Source organism: Eucalyptus grandis, chromosome 7 (genome assembly GCF_016545825.1).
Source record: "Eucalyptus grandis isolate ANBG69807.140 chromosome 7, ASM1654582v1, whole genome shotgun sequence".
NCBI classification, from domain to species: Eukaryota; Viridiplantae; Streptophyta; class Magnoliopsida; order Myrtales; family Myrtaceae; genus Eucalyptus; species Eucalyptus grandis.
Window position 1 is genome coordinate 58,405,204 of NC_052618.1, and position 16,851 is coordinate 58,422,054.

General features: G+C 40.4%; 2 protein-coding genes across 15 annotated transcripts; one reads left to right on the forward strand and one right to left on the reverse strand.

Moving 5' to 3' along the window:
* Positions 1-1,759: 1,759 nt before the first annotated feature.
* LOC104454536 (hydroxyproline O-arabinosyltransferase RDN2) lies at positions 1,760-6,786 on the reverse strand. 14 transcript variants are annotated; one of them, XM_018859765.2, is made up of 11 exons: positions 6,495-6,786; positions 5,871-5,921; positions 5,650-5,722; positions 4,787-5,346; positions 4,169-4,236; positions 3,853-4,054; positions 3,546-3,643; positions 3,347-3,416; positions 3,153-3,224; positions 2,839-2,952; positions 1,760-2,182 (listed from the first exon to the last, which is right to left on the reverse strand). In XM_018859765.2, the coding sequence occupies exons 4-11, from the start codon at positions 5,204-5,206 to the stop codon at positions 2,120-2,122; spliced, it is 1,107 nt and encodes a 368-aa protein (XP_018715310.2). In that variant the 5' UTR covers positions 5,207-5,346; positions 5,650-5,722; positions 5,871-5,921; positions 6,495-6,786; the 3' UTR covers positions 1,760-2,119. The 14 variants fall into 14 exon arrangements, with proteins under 14 accessions (XP_018715310.2, XP_018715308.2, XP_018715304.2 ...); XM_018859763.2 differs by lacking the exon at positions 6,495-6,786 and adding an exon at positions 6,237-6,487; XM_018859759.2 differs by lacking the exon at positions 6,495-6,786 and adding an exon at positions 6,237-6,487 and having other exon boundaries at positions 5,871-5,995.
* A 5,723-nt stretch (positions 6,787-12,509) lies between these two features.
* On the forward strand, positions 12,510-14,489 carry LOC104454537 (NADPH:quinone oxidoreductase-like). Its single transcript, XM_010069425.3, has 3 exons — positions 12,510-13,015; positions 13,121-13,315; positions 13,993-14,489. The coding sequence occupies exons 1-3, from the start codon at positions 12,928-12,930 to the stop codon at positions 14,295-14,297; spliced, it is 588 nt and encodes a 195-aa protein (XP_010067727.2). The 5' UTR covers positions 12,510-12,927; the 3' UTR covers positions 14,298-14,489.
* The last annotated feature ends 2,362 nt before the right edge of the window (positions 14,490-16,851 follow it).

Below are 16,851 nucleotides of genomic sequence, written 5' to 3' on the forward strand. Positions count from 1 at the left end.
AATGAAAGTGGATCCAACTATATATATCGACAAGCTTGTATTTGAGTTCTCTCACGATCTTCCTAAAAGAAATTATTAGAATTTTACTGTACGCTTCCAACAAGGTGGATCATGCATGACGCATTTAATAATCATTTCAGACTTTTGTTGGACAATTGTGATTAGTATTCCCGATTTCTCATATATGCCAACACGGAATCAAGGACTTACTTTGGTACACCCAGCTTTTCTTTTCTTCATTTAAGAAAATAAAGTACATATATCTACTTTTAAAACTGCCAAGTACGTACCCGAGCTTTGCCTTAGACTATTTTGCACCCTTCACATAATTATCCTTCCGTCGCTACTCATGGAAATGCCATTTTCTTTCCGAATATGCTCATTCTAGAATCCTAAATTCTCAACTTGCGCAAAACGCACAAAGCCAACAAAATAACAAGCCATACAAGCCCCTAGCAAGAAGCTAAAATGAATTCACAAGGACAATTTGATTTTTTCACTGTGAAATTTTGCCTAAAGATATGTGAACGACATTTGCGAAAATAGAGGTATGGAAGCAATCATGAGTGAAAAAGATGAGGCATGTTGTTAGTATTTTCCCTTCTTTTAAAGGGATCGCCAGCCACATATATGTAGGAAGAATTACATCCTAAGCAAGACGTTAAAAAACTTTGACATCCTGGAAAGACAGGATAGAGGCCGGGATCCGGGCTCAAGAACTATGCAAATTTTCCATATTCTCCTCTCCAACAATTTTTTAAGTTGCGATCTGGTTCCGTTTTGCCTTGGTAAAGAGAAAATCCTTACGTGATCATCGGACTGCCATATCTTGAAGCATATGCCGGGAAGAATCTTAGGGTTCATTCGTTTCGCGGAAAATGGGCCATTTCCGGAAAATATTTTCTCAGTAGTCATTTTCCAGAAAAATAACAATATTTTCTGATGTTCGACTAAAACCTGAAAATATTTCGGAAAATATTTTTCGGTGTTCGATAAGGAAAATATTTTCTAAGACTTCACCACTTAACCATGCATCACTTACCGACTTATAAATCCATCAAATATAAACTTGCCTTTAAATCCAAGCAAATTTACTTCATATTTTTGTTTCCTCGTTGTCCGTATGGATTTTAAAAAGAAGTAAAAGAGAAAAGAAGCAAAGCATATACAGCCCTCATGAGAATTTTCCAGTTGAGTGGCTTGTTCTCCCCCTATATCTTTTGTGTTCTAATAAATAAAAGAAAAAAGAAACAAAGCATATAGAATTCTTTGCTTGAGCAGGGTACAATAAATAAAGAAAATGATAAGCAAGAGTGCAGAGCGCAATATCGACGAGCTCAAGGTTCGCCTGGCAACGGCCAACGACTAGCCAAGAAAGAAAAAGATAGGAAATCAAGAAAAGAAAAAAAAAAAAAAAAAAAAGAAAAATGAAATTAAAAATAATTCCAATTAAAAAAGAAAAAATAATTAAAAATAATTCAAAAAAAAAAAAAAAAGAAGAAAAAGAGAGGGGAGGAGGAAGTGAGAATTTGTAGAGGTCTGAAATCAAGTAAGGAAAATGTTTTCCACTTTTCAAAAGTAAAAAATATTTTGTCTTAATTTAAAAGACTTTTTTCCTTTCATGAAAAACATATTCTCCAAGGAATTCATTTTCCATGAAACAAACGCCAAAAAATCCGAAAAATATTTTCTAGGAAATTATTTTCCGCGAAACGAACGGAGCCTTAATTTATTGAGGTTTTCCCATATTGATGCAGAGTTGTATCAAAGACAGGCAAATTCTATTTGTAAGACGCATTCAGAAGCCAGTATACCGAAACAAAGATAGTCTCAAGGAGTTGGCTGTTTCGAAAAAGCAAATGTGGCCTATACTAAGAAGATTTACAAAATTTGGTCAACTAAATGGTGTGATCGGCTTGTATTGAGTATGTAGACATAGTGCATACAGAATGGACAAGCTCTACTCTGCATTCTGCAATTCTTTTTGGGGAAGGCGGGGTTAGTCAACCCTCACTTCGTGTAGAATCCTTTCCAGACGCTGCAATTTGAATCAAAATTTAAAGGTGTTTCCAAAAGGAGTCTTGAGGACTTACGCTCGAATCTGCACATAACTCAGTCCTTAAGATGTATCCCAATTTGGAATATTAGCTGTAGCTTCGTTCACCATCTTGACAAGAGTGACCTGCAAAACCAGCAATGAAGAACATCTTAATGAAAGAAGTAATAACCAATGTTTCGAATTGCAACAAATTTTACCTCATGATTGGCAAAACTACCAATGCATAATCTATCAGCCCTTGTCAATTAAACTGTTTCCTTAAAAGGGTTTCTTCAAAACCTTACTAATAAGCTCTTCTTCAAAGCCCCCATATGCAAAATTCATTACTGATGCCACCTGGCACATGTTCTTAAAGAAGCACGACACACAATTATTACTTACCAAAAGTTCTGTTCATATCAGAGGAGGAGGATGATCATACCACTTTACAAAGGCCAGGCTCGTAGCAATGGCCTAAGATTCTAAAGAATAATGCAGTAGTACTGTGCACATCAGTTTTTCTTGGTTAGTAAATTTTGTCTAGAGCTCTCAAATTCCTTGAGAACAATACATGATTTCATCAGCTCAAGGTAAACATGCCTCTGTGGAAATGGTAGTTAAAGAACATTTGACATGACCTATAACATCAAATTGTGGACACAGACATTGCAAGCAACCGGGCATACAAGGGCAATGTGTGACATGAGGCATAATCATTTGAGGTGTGATGCAAAGAAATGTCTCCTCCAAAACAAATTATGACATTATCCAGGATTCTAAGGATTATCTTTAGGACATACCACACTTTCAGGAACTCCAGGTGGAGGTAGAGAGAGGTTTCTTGGTGGTGGTCCTCGAAGATGTGATCTCTTATCAAATCGCCATTCGCCTATCTTCCCATACGTTAACTCACCCTAGAAGCCTTGAAATGTCAGAGATATATAGTTGTTTTCATTTTTCAGTTCAGTTCAAATTGACAATGTGCGCATTCCAGTATCATAAACCAGAGATAGTTAACAAAGAAGCGACAGCATCACCTAAGAACGTGTGTTGTAAACTATAATAGGAGCAGCATATACTTATTACCTACTGAAGTAGATAGAAAAGGCAGTACCTTTAAGTTGTAGTCACATCCATAAGTGTAATGGATGATGAACCTCTTTCCAGTTTCCAGATCCCATGGAGGCTGAAAACAAAGAAAGAAGAGCTTTACACAAGAAAATTCGTAGGGTGCAGCATATAGTCAACATGGGAACCACAGAGAAAGAGATCAGCAGGCAAGCGTAAGAGTAGAGCAGCAGCACAGACCTGCAACATAAAGTCTTTACGTAGAATGTGCTGCACGCCATGCAAAGCAGATGCCACTGCATAAGCATACCTTAGCTCAAAGCAAAAAGCAGAATCATCAGCACATAGTAATAAAGTTGATGATTGATAACACAAACTTAAACATGGGTGACATTCATGTGTATGTCCGTGCACTCAAGCATTCATTTTCACTGCTCACATTTCTAGCACCCATCCAAACGTTTTATCAGTTTCTGGATCCTGCTTCATTCTTAGAGAGACATTCATCCATGTGGGAGCGATCTTCCCCAGTAAATCCTGCCAAGAAAGACAGGTATACTGATGAGTAGAAGTATAGATACTGAAAACTGTCAGGTGAAGGGAAACTACAATCAATCAAGATAATCACCCAATCTTCAACAGTACTTTCTAGCACATCAAGCACAACAATTGTAATTTTCAAATATCTAAGCATGAATTTACTTTGATTCAAGTCTCATAAGTAGAGCAACAGCAAGAACTCTTACTTTCCTAATAATAACAGGTGAGTTTCCAATGGGATCAATATTTGTCACAGGTCCATGCTCCTCAGGATAAAACTTCCTCACAATTTTCTCATTTTGCTCCGGCTTGATGTAGAAAAAGGGGAAGGCAGCAGGAAATCTTTCATGAGCCAGATTAGGTAAAGGTCTAATAAATATATGGTCAGGCTCTGCCATAAGTATATATCTGCAGTCAAGAAGGAAAGAAAGGGAAAAAATCTTTAAAATGTAAAACATGCTTCATTTCATGCCCATGGAAACTTTCTGGCCCAAGGAAGGAAAAAAATCCATGGAAACTCACTCTTCCTCAATTGTCGCCTTCTCCAGCCATTGTACAAAAGCCCATGGTCTGTTTAAGACGACGTATCCCTGATTACAATGTACACAAATGGCATGAGACAATCTCAAAATAATAATGAATAACCACAACTACTCATCCCGGTATATTTCTGAAAGATTGTTATATTGTGTTCAAGCGCGATGCAACTCTAAAGAATAAGTTCCGTACATGCTACAAAATTAGAATTGAATCAAGCAAAATTCTTTTAACAGTACAAATCACATATTAGTGCTGCAAGTCCAAGAATATGACACTCCATATTCATCAGTTAAAATACAAGTAAATTTTTGCAACATGCTTAGCAACCCGAAGAAATACTTGCATCTGACTCCTTGAGGGGGTAGATTACAGGTGGGTTATATCTCCTTATTGTGTGGTCAGATGACTAAGAAGAACGTATAGCTAACTAAAATTCATTTCAGAATGTCCACAATACTGAGAGAAAGCACACCATAGTTAGCACAAAAGTTTTGTATGTAATTATGGTGTGGACGTACACAAAACACAGAGCCAACAAACTAAAGTTCTAGTATCTCGAATGCATGAGCTATTGGACAATTGACATAGAAAATGACTTACCCTATCCAGGCCTGCTGGAAGAGGATCCACCACCATCGTAGGAATCTCGTCCATCAAGTTATCGGGACTTCCAGAATGCAAAATCCGAGTAAATCCTCCCATATCTGAACCTGGCAAGTCCTTTTTCTGCTTATACCAGTAATACATAATGCGACACTGCCATTTGCTGTAAGGAGCGGCTGTTGCCGTGAGGGCGATGTGGAACGGCGACTTTACATGTTTTGGTTTCTTCACATGCTCCGGCATCTCAACGATTGGATCCGATTCAAGCACACTTCTTGTATTAGCACCCACAAAATTTCTAATTGCTCTGTTGTGCCGCATCATGGCTAGGATGTTGTATGTAGCAAAGCAAAACAGTGCAGCCAAAAGAAAGAGTAAGACTGGGGATGCCCTTCTCATGGCTTTCATTCCAAACATAACTCCAGATGACAAAACAGAGGTTGATCTCGCCGATATCAATGTCCGGAGCGCCTTCCTATTTGAAGTGGATTAACAAGCTTCCACTACTCCTAGTGAATTTCTCCATCTTTCCAGGTGAATCCATGATAAGAGCCTTCCTGTGCAGTAGCCAGTAATCAAAAATCAGTTCTATTCGCGGAAGACATGACAGAGGGAGCATAACTACGGTTACACCATGCATTCATAAACTTCAAACGCCAAAGAAAGGACTGAATCACTAGCACAAGCTTCAGCCGAGTATTTAAACTTTGAAGGCACTCGGAAAAACGAAAAGAAAAGGCGGTGTTCTGTCTTGACTGTTCATCGCAAAACACAATCAAGGAGCTTGCCGGCATCTCAAGCAACATGATTCGTAAGAATGCAAGCCAAGGAATTTCTCTTTTTTTTCAGGAAAAACTGACATTGTCGCTGCATGGCTGAAGCCAGACGAACAGAAGCCGGTAACGCAGCTGCGAAATCGCATTCATCGTAATCCTATAGCAAATAATTAGATACCAGGTTCAAAGTCAAACAAGAAGCGCACGTCATACAATTAAGGTCAGAAAACAGAGAAGAAAATCGCGGGAGGAAGATGTAGTAGATTCAGACAGAGCGAATTCTCACTTCTCGGCGATTGACTCACCTCGATCTCGACTCCGGTTTCCCGCGAAGAAGCGAGCTGAAGATGCGATCTCTGCACACATTAACGAAGATATCTTAGGGATTTTCCAGACATCCAGGCACGCAGACCCACAATTCGCGCCGCCCCTGAAGGAAGTCAACGCTAATAATATTAGAAAAAAGATTAAAGAAATGCCGCTAATCATCACGCACCACCAGACCCCGAATCAAATCCATTAGCGTCGAATTAAAAGAAAAGCTCAGTGGATAAACCCGATAGAGCACGGGAAAGCGAAATTCTCAGAGAAGAGAGAGAGTGGAATTCGCCGGAGTGGAGCATCGTAAACATAATTAAAAAATAATTAAATAAAAGAAGAAGAAGAAGAACCTCCGGAAACGAAGACTTCGTCGGAGAAACTGAATTCCGGCTTCAATGCAGAGAAACGGGGACAGGGAGCGGAAGAAAGGAGGGGGGGCCGAATAGACGGGCGGTCAATGAAGAACACACACAGCGGGAAAGGCATTGCAGGAGTGCGAGTCAATCAAGGAATAAAGCGCCGACAAAGCAAAGGAAAAGTCGCCACGACAAGAGAGCCGAAATCCCATCATCGACCAGGAGGTTCAGCAAAGTGCGAAGAGAACTCACGAGATCGACGTGGCCCCAGCCCAGAATAGCGAGAGAGAGAAGGCTCGTTTCTTGGATCAGTGAAAAAGGGAGGTCGGCGGATAGAGAGAGAGAGAGTTGTTCCGAGCTTCGTCGTTTTCAGTTCTCGCTTCTCACTTCTCGCTTTTAATAACGAGAACTGCAACTCCACTGCGTACGCCACGGCTTCTCGTCCTCCTCACCGTGATCGTTCCGTCTCCAGTCACGCAAGTCCACGTCGGTTGCCACGTCATCGCGGCCCCCCGAGGCTTGTCTTTTTCCGCCTTTTTCTCTCCCTCCTCTTCTCCTCCACCTTTTACCGCGATTTCCGGGAAGGATGTGCGAGGAAAGAAGAAGGAGAGGGTCCGGTCAGGTCCTGCTGAGCCTCGATTAACGTGGGGGTTCTCGAGAATCGAGCGTGGACTTGTCGCATGAACGTTGAATCTATCTGTGATCATTCATCGCGCCCGCGATCTAACGGTCGCGTCGATTCGGTTTATGTGAATCTAGATTGAGGCCAACCCGTGCCACATGATTTTCGTAGGTTCATTAAGCCCCTACTCTGCCCAATCATCTTAAGGATAGGATCATCTACCGAATCTATCGATAAAGTTACCCGAGAAGAGAAGATAAAAAGTTAGGGATTGAAGTTGACTGTGGGGAAACTAATATTAAAGTACATCCTAGTTTTTTTTTAACAAAAAAGTACACCCTAGTTGATGCACGGATTTGACGAGAGCGCTTCCTATGGAGTGCTCGGACATCGATAGCTCGCACTAAGTTATGCACCAATTGAAAAGATTCTGTTGAGAAAGTGACTTCAAAACACTTGTTAAATATCAAAATAAAAAGAATTTATTATTTTCAATGCTTGATTTATCTCGTGCCACGCAAAACCGGGGCATTGAAAGTAGAAGCTTTTTTATTTAGTAAGGTTAATGAGTGTCTCCAGATCAATATGATAAGCATTTTGAAAATCAAATTTTCTCTTATTAAGCATGTTCAATAAATGTCTTGGTGCATTCATCAATCAATATGGCTAGTATTTGCTAATTTGACATAGAGCTTTGCTAACGGCATGATTTGAGCTACAAATATTTGAAGAAATAAACCTCATAATAATATATAATTTTTTTTTGTCCAAGAAAGCTGTTAATCCTATAGTAGATTAACGTCATTGACATAAGTATTTCTCCTTGGCATATCTATTCCCCAACATGTTTAGTTACATTTAGGTAAAATTTAATGGCCTGCTATTCATTGACTTTCCTTAAAAAAAAAACAATTTTTAAAGAAGTATGAAATAATTTCACATGACTTCAGTAGACCCAAAAAATTAGGTACAACATTTCTTTTTATGATTTGGGCATTTAGTAATATCAGATCAATTCTGGCGTTTGGTCATTTGCTAACCTGTATTTCCCTGCAACTTTCAATTGAGAGTTAGTGGGCGGACTTTGGCCATTGTTCTTGGAAAGAACAAGGGGACAAGACATTATCACGAGAATTCCTGGAATCGTGTAGAAACGTGGGGAGCAAGAAGACCAGAATCTGGTGGCGACTGCTCATGAACATATTTTGGGTAGAAAGGAGAAGAACTCGAGGAGAGGACAACTCAAATCATGCAGAAAAACCAAACAGAGTTTCTAACAATTTAAACCACCCAGTCCTACTCAACAACAGTTTCCTGAATAATTTAGATATAACAAAAAGAAGAAGTTATCTTAATGAGATAGGAAATAAAGTGATGAAATCTCAAATTAAACAATGCTATATGTTCTTTTATCATTCTCACCCACCTAAAAAAACTTGGTTCAGTCAGAGTTAAAACTCTTGAGATTCTCCCAAATAATCGGATCGGCCTAGGGAACTCGTCCTTTAGCAATCCATACGGCAGTATTACTCAAAACACTCCCTTTCACGTTAAAGGCAAAATCGTCCGGTCGACCAAAACAGTGGGTAATTTCATCTAGGTCGGATGGAAGAAAGCTTAGGCTCTTTGGGAGCAGGAACCAAGATAGGGTTACTCGTGGGGGAAACTTGCAAGCAACAATGAAGTCTTAAAGTGCTCTCTGTCAGGATCTAAGGTCTCCTTCACCAACCCAAATCTATCAACAGAATCACCCACAAAGAAAAAGATAAAAGTTAGGTATTGAAGTTAATTGTAAGGAAGCTGACATGAAGGAGACTTTAATTGATACACAAATCTGGCTAGACGGCTACTTTTTAGAGTGTCCGGACTACAGTAGCTTGTACTAAGTTGGCCATTATCGTCCAATTTAGGAGGGATTTCCTTTTCAACATGCATGATGCTAGAAAAACTTATACGGAACCAATCTTCATGAAAGTTGGACTTTAATTGATTGGGGGTTGAGGGGATAGACACCAATGAAACCACCAATTGTATTTAGTCTAATTTGCAATAAAAGAAAGATAAGATCATAATTGTCACTACGCTGCCTTTTAAGGATTCTCTTGAAGAAGTGACTTTAGAACACATGTTAAACACTCAAATAAAGAAAAATTTATTATTTCTAATGCTCAAGTTCTCGTGTTGCACATAATTGGGGGACTTTTGGTTGGCGCCAAAAATCTTTGACCATCGCTTGAGATCAGCCACTAAGAAAAAGAAAAGGAATAAGAAAATAAAATAAATTTTAAAAAAATTTTAAAAATTATTCATACAACACCGATCAAGCCACGTAGGACAACTAGCTGATCGGCTGCCATGTCAATGTTTTTTGGTCAAAATAGAGCGGAATAACTACATTGACGGATCGTTAAAATGTTTAGATTAAATTGGCATAAATGTAATAGGTTTAGTATTTTCTTTTATTTTTTTGGTAATTTTCCCTTTGGCGATTGTCCGTGAAAATTAAAAAAGAGGACACCAAATCATCACGAGAGCTACTGGAATCGCGATGGAAAGATGTGGAGCAAGAAGAGCAGAATCCGTCCGGCGGCGACTGGTCATGAGCAGCGTTCGTTGTTCTGTCTCCTCACATATAAAAATGGAAGGAGAGTCGATCGAGTGGCGCCCTCACAGCACGTGCGCGAGCAAGGGACACCAGAGAACGAGCCCAAGCCTGCTTGCCCATCTTCGGCCCCAATTCCACCTCGTGGACCGGGAGACGATGGATCGTGTGGGATCACATCCGGTCGAGGATCAAAACCGATGGGGGACGGAAGAGAGAGATGGATTGAATGTGAATTGTACTCGATCGTGCAAAGATACCCAAGTAAAAGGTGTCAAATCCAGTATCGATTTCACGCTCGATACGGAATTGGGGTCATTGACAAAAATCTGTAACTTAAGAAGTTGCCATCGCTTGATTCGTCGAACCTATCATCATTTAAATAGCAACGGCCAGCCACACGGATGTTGAGGATTCCCGAATTTTCAAAACCGTTCCCTGTCTTCTGGTAGGGGGCGGACAAATTCTCCGACGAGCAGCAAGCGAACAATTCCCCTCAGACAGGAGTGAGAGAGAGAGATAGATCGGGGCAGCTGAACCGGCCATCAACGTCGCAGCTCCTTAGGAGCAGGAAGAAAGTACGGGATCCTTAGGAGCAGGAGCCAAGACAGGGTTTACTTGTGGGGGAAACTTGCAAGCAACAATGGAGTCTCGAAGGTGCCGTCGGTCAGGATCTAGAGTCTCCTTCATCTACCTAATCTATCAATAGAGTTACCCACAAATGAGAAGATAAAAGTTAGGCATTGAAGTTAATTGTAAGGAAGCTAATATGAAGGATACTTCAATTAATACGCGGATCCAGCTAGAGCGCTTTTTTGTAGAGTGGCCGGACTAAAATAGCTCGTACTAAGTTGGCCATTATCATCAAATTTAGGAGGAATTTCATTTCGTTTCAACATGCATGATGCTAAGAAAACTTATATACGAAACCAATCTTCATGAAAATTAGAATCGGTGTAGCTTTTAGATTTTCCCTCCTCCATTTGATTAGGGGTTAAGGGGGGTAGATATTAATGAAACCACAATCGTATTTGGCCTAATTCGCAATAAAAGAAAGATAAGATCATAATCGTCACCGCCCTCATTTTGAAGAATTTTGTTGAAGAAGTGAGTTTTTTTTTTTTTTTTCATACTCTATTCCTACTCTACACTCACTCTCGGATTTTGACACGCTACTTACAGCGTGGGAATCAAAACCCATTTTCAAACTCACGCGTCCCCACCCCATCCCCTTTAGAAGGTGGGGATTTCAACCTTCACCTCCCCTTTCATGTTGGAAAGGTGGTAGAAGAAGTGACTTTAGAACACTTGTTAAACACTTAAATAAAAAAAAAATATATTATTTTTGAAGCCCAGCCACTCTCATGTTGCATGTAATCATTGAATTGAAAACCAAAGTTTTTTTCTATTGAGCATGATAAATAAGTGTTCGAGATATTCATCAATAAGATCCATATAATAAGTACTTTGAAAATTCAACTTTTCCTTACTAAAGCATGTTTAATAAAATTCCTTGAGTGCATTCATGAATCAATGTGGCCCCTTTTTTTTTGCCAACTTGACTTATCTAATCTGCGATATGTCTAGCTACTTTTAAGCAAAGTTTAATGGCGTGATATTCATTGACTTTCATTTCAAATAACTTGGAAATTATTTTGAAAACAGTTTGAAATAATTTCACATGGCTTCAGTTCAGACATAAATTATTGTTGTTTGGTTATTTGCAGACTTTGGGCCATTGTTCCTTGAAAAGAATGAAAGAGGACAAGACATCATCATGAGCATATCTGTCAAATTGGCAAGTTGGATCTCGATGGAAAATGATCCGATCTATATTGGCGTATTTAACTTATTTTGACTCATTTTTTTCGTGTAATACAAATCTAACAATCTATATGTTAGCCGGGTTCACTCCTAATGAAGGAACCCCAATGAGTTGCAAGCCCAAAAATGGCTTGAGCTCATATGATAAGTTATATAGAGAAATAGGGCTTCTCACTATCTTTTAAAGTGGTAGCTACAAAAGAAAATTGTAACAAGAGAAAAAGAAAAAGCAGAAAATCTGAGGGTTAAGACAATATCTTATTTATATCAAGCTAGCATCGGAGGTCGATTCGTGATCCAATTAAACTGAAATTTTGTCGCATGTTCATGGCGCAATTTTCTCGAATTTAAATGATTTGATTTTCATTTGAAGCTCCATACATCAGGTTTTTTGTGGATTGATCAAAATTTGTGTTTTTGGTCAAATTTATTCTTGATCTCTTGTGAAATTCATGTGTATTGCCAAGAATTATGTTCTTGAGATCTTTGTTATTATGTACCTCTAGTATTTGCTAGAGAATAACATTATTCACCCAATTTTGTTGATAGTGAAGATTTTCGGGTGAACTCCAGTCCCGTGGCTTTTAATCTTCTCACATCAAGAAGGTTTTTTCACGTAAAAAAAATTGTCTTATGTTCATGTGCTTAATATTTATTTTACTCTACTATATTGATTCATATTATGTTTACACAAGAGGGGTGATTATTTTATTCCGTGCGTTGATTCGATATTATTCGAATTGTTAGTATTCTCCCATCACTATACTCAACTCGATCCATGTACAATTTATAGCTAACTCGATTCATATTGGACGAACTTAGTGAGTGCAAAATCGAACCAAAGTGAGGGAAAGTAAAGAAAGAGTCTTAAGTGGGTTGAATCTTAATAAGTTATGAACTCGTGTAATAAACTTATTTATAATTCATTTATTGAATATAACCAATTACATAACAATCCAGCCATTAAATGTGGGTTAAGAAATGGGCCCATAACCCATATTGACACATCTAATCACAAGAACCATTGTAATCGCGATAGAAACATGTGGAGCAAGAAGAGCAGAATCCATCCGGTGGCGACTGGTCATGAACAGCATTCGTTGTTCTGTCCTTTCACATATAAAAATGCAAGGAGAGTAGATCCAGTCGGCACCCTCCCGACACATGCGCGAGCAAAGGAGCACCAGAGAATGAGTCCAAGCCTGTTTGCACATCTTCGGCCCCAATTCTGCCTCGTGGACCGAGAGATGATGGATCGTGTGGGATCACATCCGGTCGAGGAGCAAAACCGATGCGGGACGGAAGCGGGTTGGAGAGAGAGAGATGGATTGAATATGAATTGTACTCGATCGTGCAAAAATACCCAAGTAAAAAAGTGTTTGCGAATCCAGGATCGATTCCACGCTCGATGCGAAATTGGGGCCGTCGCTAAAAATTTGTAACCTAAAAAGTTGCCACCGTCGATTCGTCGAACCTATTCATCGTGCAAATAGCGACGGCCGGCCGCAGGGTCGTTGAGGATTTTCGAATTTTCAAAACCGTTCCCAGTCTGTCTTCTAGTAGCGCGGACAGATTCTCCGGGGAGCAGCAAGCGAACAATGCCCCGAAAACGGGAGTTCTAGAGAGAGAGAGAGGAGATGGGGGTAGCTAAACCGGGCATCAAAGTCGCAGCTCTCTGCGGCTCTCTTCGCAAGGCTTCCAACCACAGAGGCCTCATTCGATCAGGTGAAACCTGTGTGTCCCCGTGCGTATCTCTCGCGCTTTCTGAGACTCGTGTCGTGTCTTGAGGTGATTGGGTTCTTACGGTTGCTGTTTCGGTTACGATTGAAGCTGTGGAGATATGCAAGGAGTCCATCCCCGGCATGCAGATCGAGCACGTGGAAGTGTCGCCCCTCCCCATGATCAACACCGACCTCGAAGAAGAAGGCGGCAAGTTCCCGGCCGCGGTCGAAGAGCTCCGCCGCAAGATTTTGAGGGCCGACAGCTATCTCTTCGCCTCTCCCGAGTACAATTACTCTATTGCCCGTAAAATCACTCTGCCCTTTTCTCTCCTTTTTGCATTTGTTTGGCCTAATGAATTGCTCCCGTTACTAGCGCTGCAAGTGAGAGTAAAATCGGGTTTTATTGTGGTGGTGATAATCAAGCACTTGAACTAGTTCCTGATTCGGGCGTATAAAGTTGAAGACTTTGTTATTATGCTGGCCTTCGTTTTGGGGGGGTGAGGTTAGGTAATTTGCCTGAAATTGAGAAGACCAAGCTACATTTGAATTTCACGGCCAAGCATTTTACTGATCACCTAGTGATTGGCGGCTGCGCGGTGACAGTCCGCACCCGCTCCTTTAGCTCCTTTAGGTCAGCCAGTTTTGACAAGATTAAGAAGTCCGAAGTGTACCGCTACTGAAAACCATGAATGAGCATGGAGTGAAGTAGAGATGATTTAGGCTTTACCAATATTGGACAAGAGGGCAGCTGCGTTTTTCTTGATAAATCTCAATTTTTGCAAGTGGAGACTGTAGCTGCTGTAAATCAGCTGATCAAATGAACGTTTCTTGTTTTTTGCTGAGTTATGAAAACAAAGGACCGAATTGAAAGAGAACGAAAATCAAAGTTATGAGGGCATAAAACATATTCTCTTCAATAGAAAAACTTAGTTAATGCATGATGCGTCCCATTTTGTTGAGATAGTTCTGTTGTTGTACCAGCGCCTCTCAAGAATGCAATAGATTGGGCATCTAGAGCACCGAATGTTTGGGCGGACAAAGCTGCTGCTATAGTAAGTGCCGGAGGAAATTTTGGTGGTGGAAGAGCGCAGTATCATCTCCGACAGACAGGGGTGTACCTCGATCTTCATTTCATTAATAAACCCGAGCTTTTCGTATATGCATTTCAACCTCCTGCAAAGTTCGATGCCGATGGAAACTTGATCGATGCAGAGGTCAAGGAGAGGCTAAAGCAGGTTCTGCTTTCACTGCAAAAATTCACATTGCGACTCCGGGGTCAGTGCTGACCTGTGATTTTGGATTCTGGCATTTGAATGATGCTGGTATTGTATATCATCCATTCGTTGTCTAGTGACTTCAAGTTGATGGTAAATGCTTGATTCTGAAGTTCGGTTTAAAGCTTGTCCTGTTGTCTAACGGCCTAAGCAAACGATCAATGCATTCATGTGATTGTTACGTAAATGATGCCCTGCTGGAGACTTTCGATAGTGTTCTTTATCTTTATTCCCTTGGCTTCTCGAGACTCAATTTACATTACGCTTTCTGAGAGTGATTAGATCCAAATCAAATCAACAGGAAGTAGGAGACTCCTTTGAATTGTCTTTCCTGCATCTTGCAGGTCAGCTGCTCCACCAGAGGGGTCTTTATACCACCTCAAATCTGATATAACTTGCACTCTTGATGAACTTTTTATTTAGCCTTAATCTGATTATTATAGAGTCGAGGTTGCATTTCTGAAAATGCAAGTACATAATAGCAACTCATGCTTTTTATCCGCCTGTGTGCAAAAAGAGTTGGCATAAATGTCGCCCTGTAGAGATTAATGCTTGTTGCTAGTTGAATTTTGTCGGGTCTGCCGCATGTTCACGTTGAATAAAATGCATTCTCTCAATGTTTAAACCTACAAATATATGTCCATAATCCGCACGTTTCTTCACTTTCTTTTTTTACTTATCGGCTTCATACCCTTCAAACTAATCAACAAAACAAAATACCATGCTTTTTGCTATTCCTTACTTCCTAAGACAACGATTTAATACCTACACTTTGTGTGTTTGCACGTGAGCCATCATCTGGTCCTCAATCAAAAAACCCTTTTTAACTCCCTCCCGTCGTGAATTAAAAAATTCTCATAGACCGGCTACCTGTCCTCCTCAAATTTATTAATTGCTAGGGTTTTCCTTTATTTATTCTTGCTCTGTTTAATCATGTAATGGATTCAGATGAACGACTTGAAGTCGACGACCCAATGATGTACTGCGTTGTTTAGGAAAAAGAAAAGGCAAACTCTTGACTGGACTGGGTCCAATTCCACTAAAACCCATGCGTGCTAACAACTGCTAAATATCACTATCTCCATAACAGTGGTTGGGCGGCAAGAAGTCGACAGGATGTTTTCTGTTCTCCACTTCGCTCGCTCACGTTCTTTCTTTGGGTGGAATTAGGGAACAAGGTGTGCTGGAGCTAAGAGCATCCACATAGAAGCTTAACAACAACAACAACAACAAAGAGAGAGAAAAGGAACGAGGGGTGGCTCACCTTTATTGTGGTCTTTACTGTTTTCTCTCTTAGTTCCGTTTTATGTTGGGACAAGATCTAGGAACACTAAAGAAACTATGGATTCTCTCCGTACATTTACAGATGAGATGAGACGGATTCAATCTTGTGCTGATTCAATACTCATAGCCTTAAGTCAGCTACTACATTATGCTGTTGGTAGGTAGATGAGCATTCCAGCAATGACCAAATTGTGCCTTCTCCAACAACAAGCTCCATTACAAGTACTTTTTCTTGGTGGGGAAGTGTTACAATTGGGTTCTCTCTTTAGCAACGGTAAGATTCGATTATAGCAAAGCAATCGACAGGTGATCATGGACAAGGGAGAAGGAATAATATGGTGGCAGAAGATGTAGCGAAAGGCTTTCACATTAGAGGATAATATGAGCATCAAGATCTATGGATGATCATAGGGTGGAGCATCATTTTCGCATTTTTGACTTGAGCCCAAAACAGTGCAAAAGAAGACCGAATTGATAGGGAGTTGGAATAGGAATTGAAGAAAATTTAACTCAGTGATCTTTTTGAAACATAGAGCTGAAGAATAAGAATATCTGAAAGACCAAAATCGAATCCCGCCCAGCGAAACCAAAGAAATTGATGGGTGAGGAAAATTTTTAACAAGTCAAGAAAGAAATTGAACGGAAGAGGTAAGAAATGCTAAAGCGAATCAGGGTTGGAACTGCAGCTCTGTATAAGGAAAAAAAAAAAAACAAGACCAGATTCTTTTCACAAACAATTAGGGCCTGTTTGTTTGCACTTCTTTTTTTGTTTTTAAACACTTTTTCTGTTTTTTTTCTTAACAAAAAGGAACAGAAACGCGTCGCGTTTTCTTTTTTGTTCTTTTGTTCCCTGAATAAAAAGAAACAGAAACAAGAAACACAAAATTTGTGTTTCTTGTTTCAAACACATTTGAGGAACAAAAGAAGAACAAAATCGTGTTCCTTTTCTATTTCTTGCTCCCTTCGAACACCGCCTCTTCTCCCCGCGAGCCTCGTCTCCAAACAAAGCTTCGGTCGGCCGGCGCCGATCGTCCGGCCGAAGCCGGTCTCCCGCCTCGGCTCGGCTTTGTTGACTCGCCGCTCCTAGTCGTCGCGTCGCTCGTCGCCGTCGCCGTCGTCGCTTCAAGGAGAACGAAGCACCCCACCTTCGACGCCGAGATTCGCCATCAAAGCCTTCTCGAAATCCTCAAGCTCCTCTTGCTAGCTCGGCCATGTTCGGTGCTCGCGACGCCTTCGCCGCGTGATCTTCACCGCTACGGCGGCTTCCCGCCGGCTCGGAGAG

What these genes read in the sequence shown, in the direction of transcription:
- LOC104454536 (XM_018859767.2), bottom strand. Translation starts at nt 5,206, where the DNA reads ATGTTTGGAATGAAAGCCATGAGAAGGGCATCCCCAGTCTTACTCTTT. An exon ending in CACCTGTTATTATTAGGAAA is followed by an intron (nt 3,644 to 3,852) that starts GTAAGAGTTCTT and finishes CTTTCTTGGCAG; the next exon opens with GATTTACTGGGGAAGATCGC. An exon ending in GATGTGACTACAACTTAAAG is followed by an intron (nt 2,953 to 3,152) that starts GTACTGCCTTTT and finishes CAAGGCTTCTAG; the next exon opens with GGTGAGTTAACGTATGGGAA.
- LOC104454537 (XM_010069425.3), top strand. Translation starts at nt 12,928, where the DNA reads ATGGGGGTAGCTAAACCGGGCATCAAAGTCGCAGCTCTCTGCGGCTCT. An exon ending in CAGAGGCCTCATTCGATCAG is followed by an intron (nt 13,016 to 13,120) that starts GTGAAACCTGTG and finishes TTACGATTGAAG; the next exon opens with CTGTGGAGATATGCAAGGAG. An exon ending in GTACAATTACTCTATTGCCC is followed by an intron (nt 13,316 to 13,992) that starts GTAAAATCACTC and finishes TTGTTGTACCAG; the next exon opens with CGCCTCTCAAGAATGCAATA.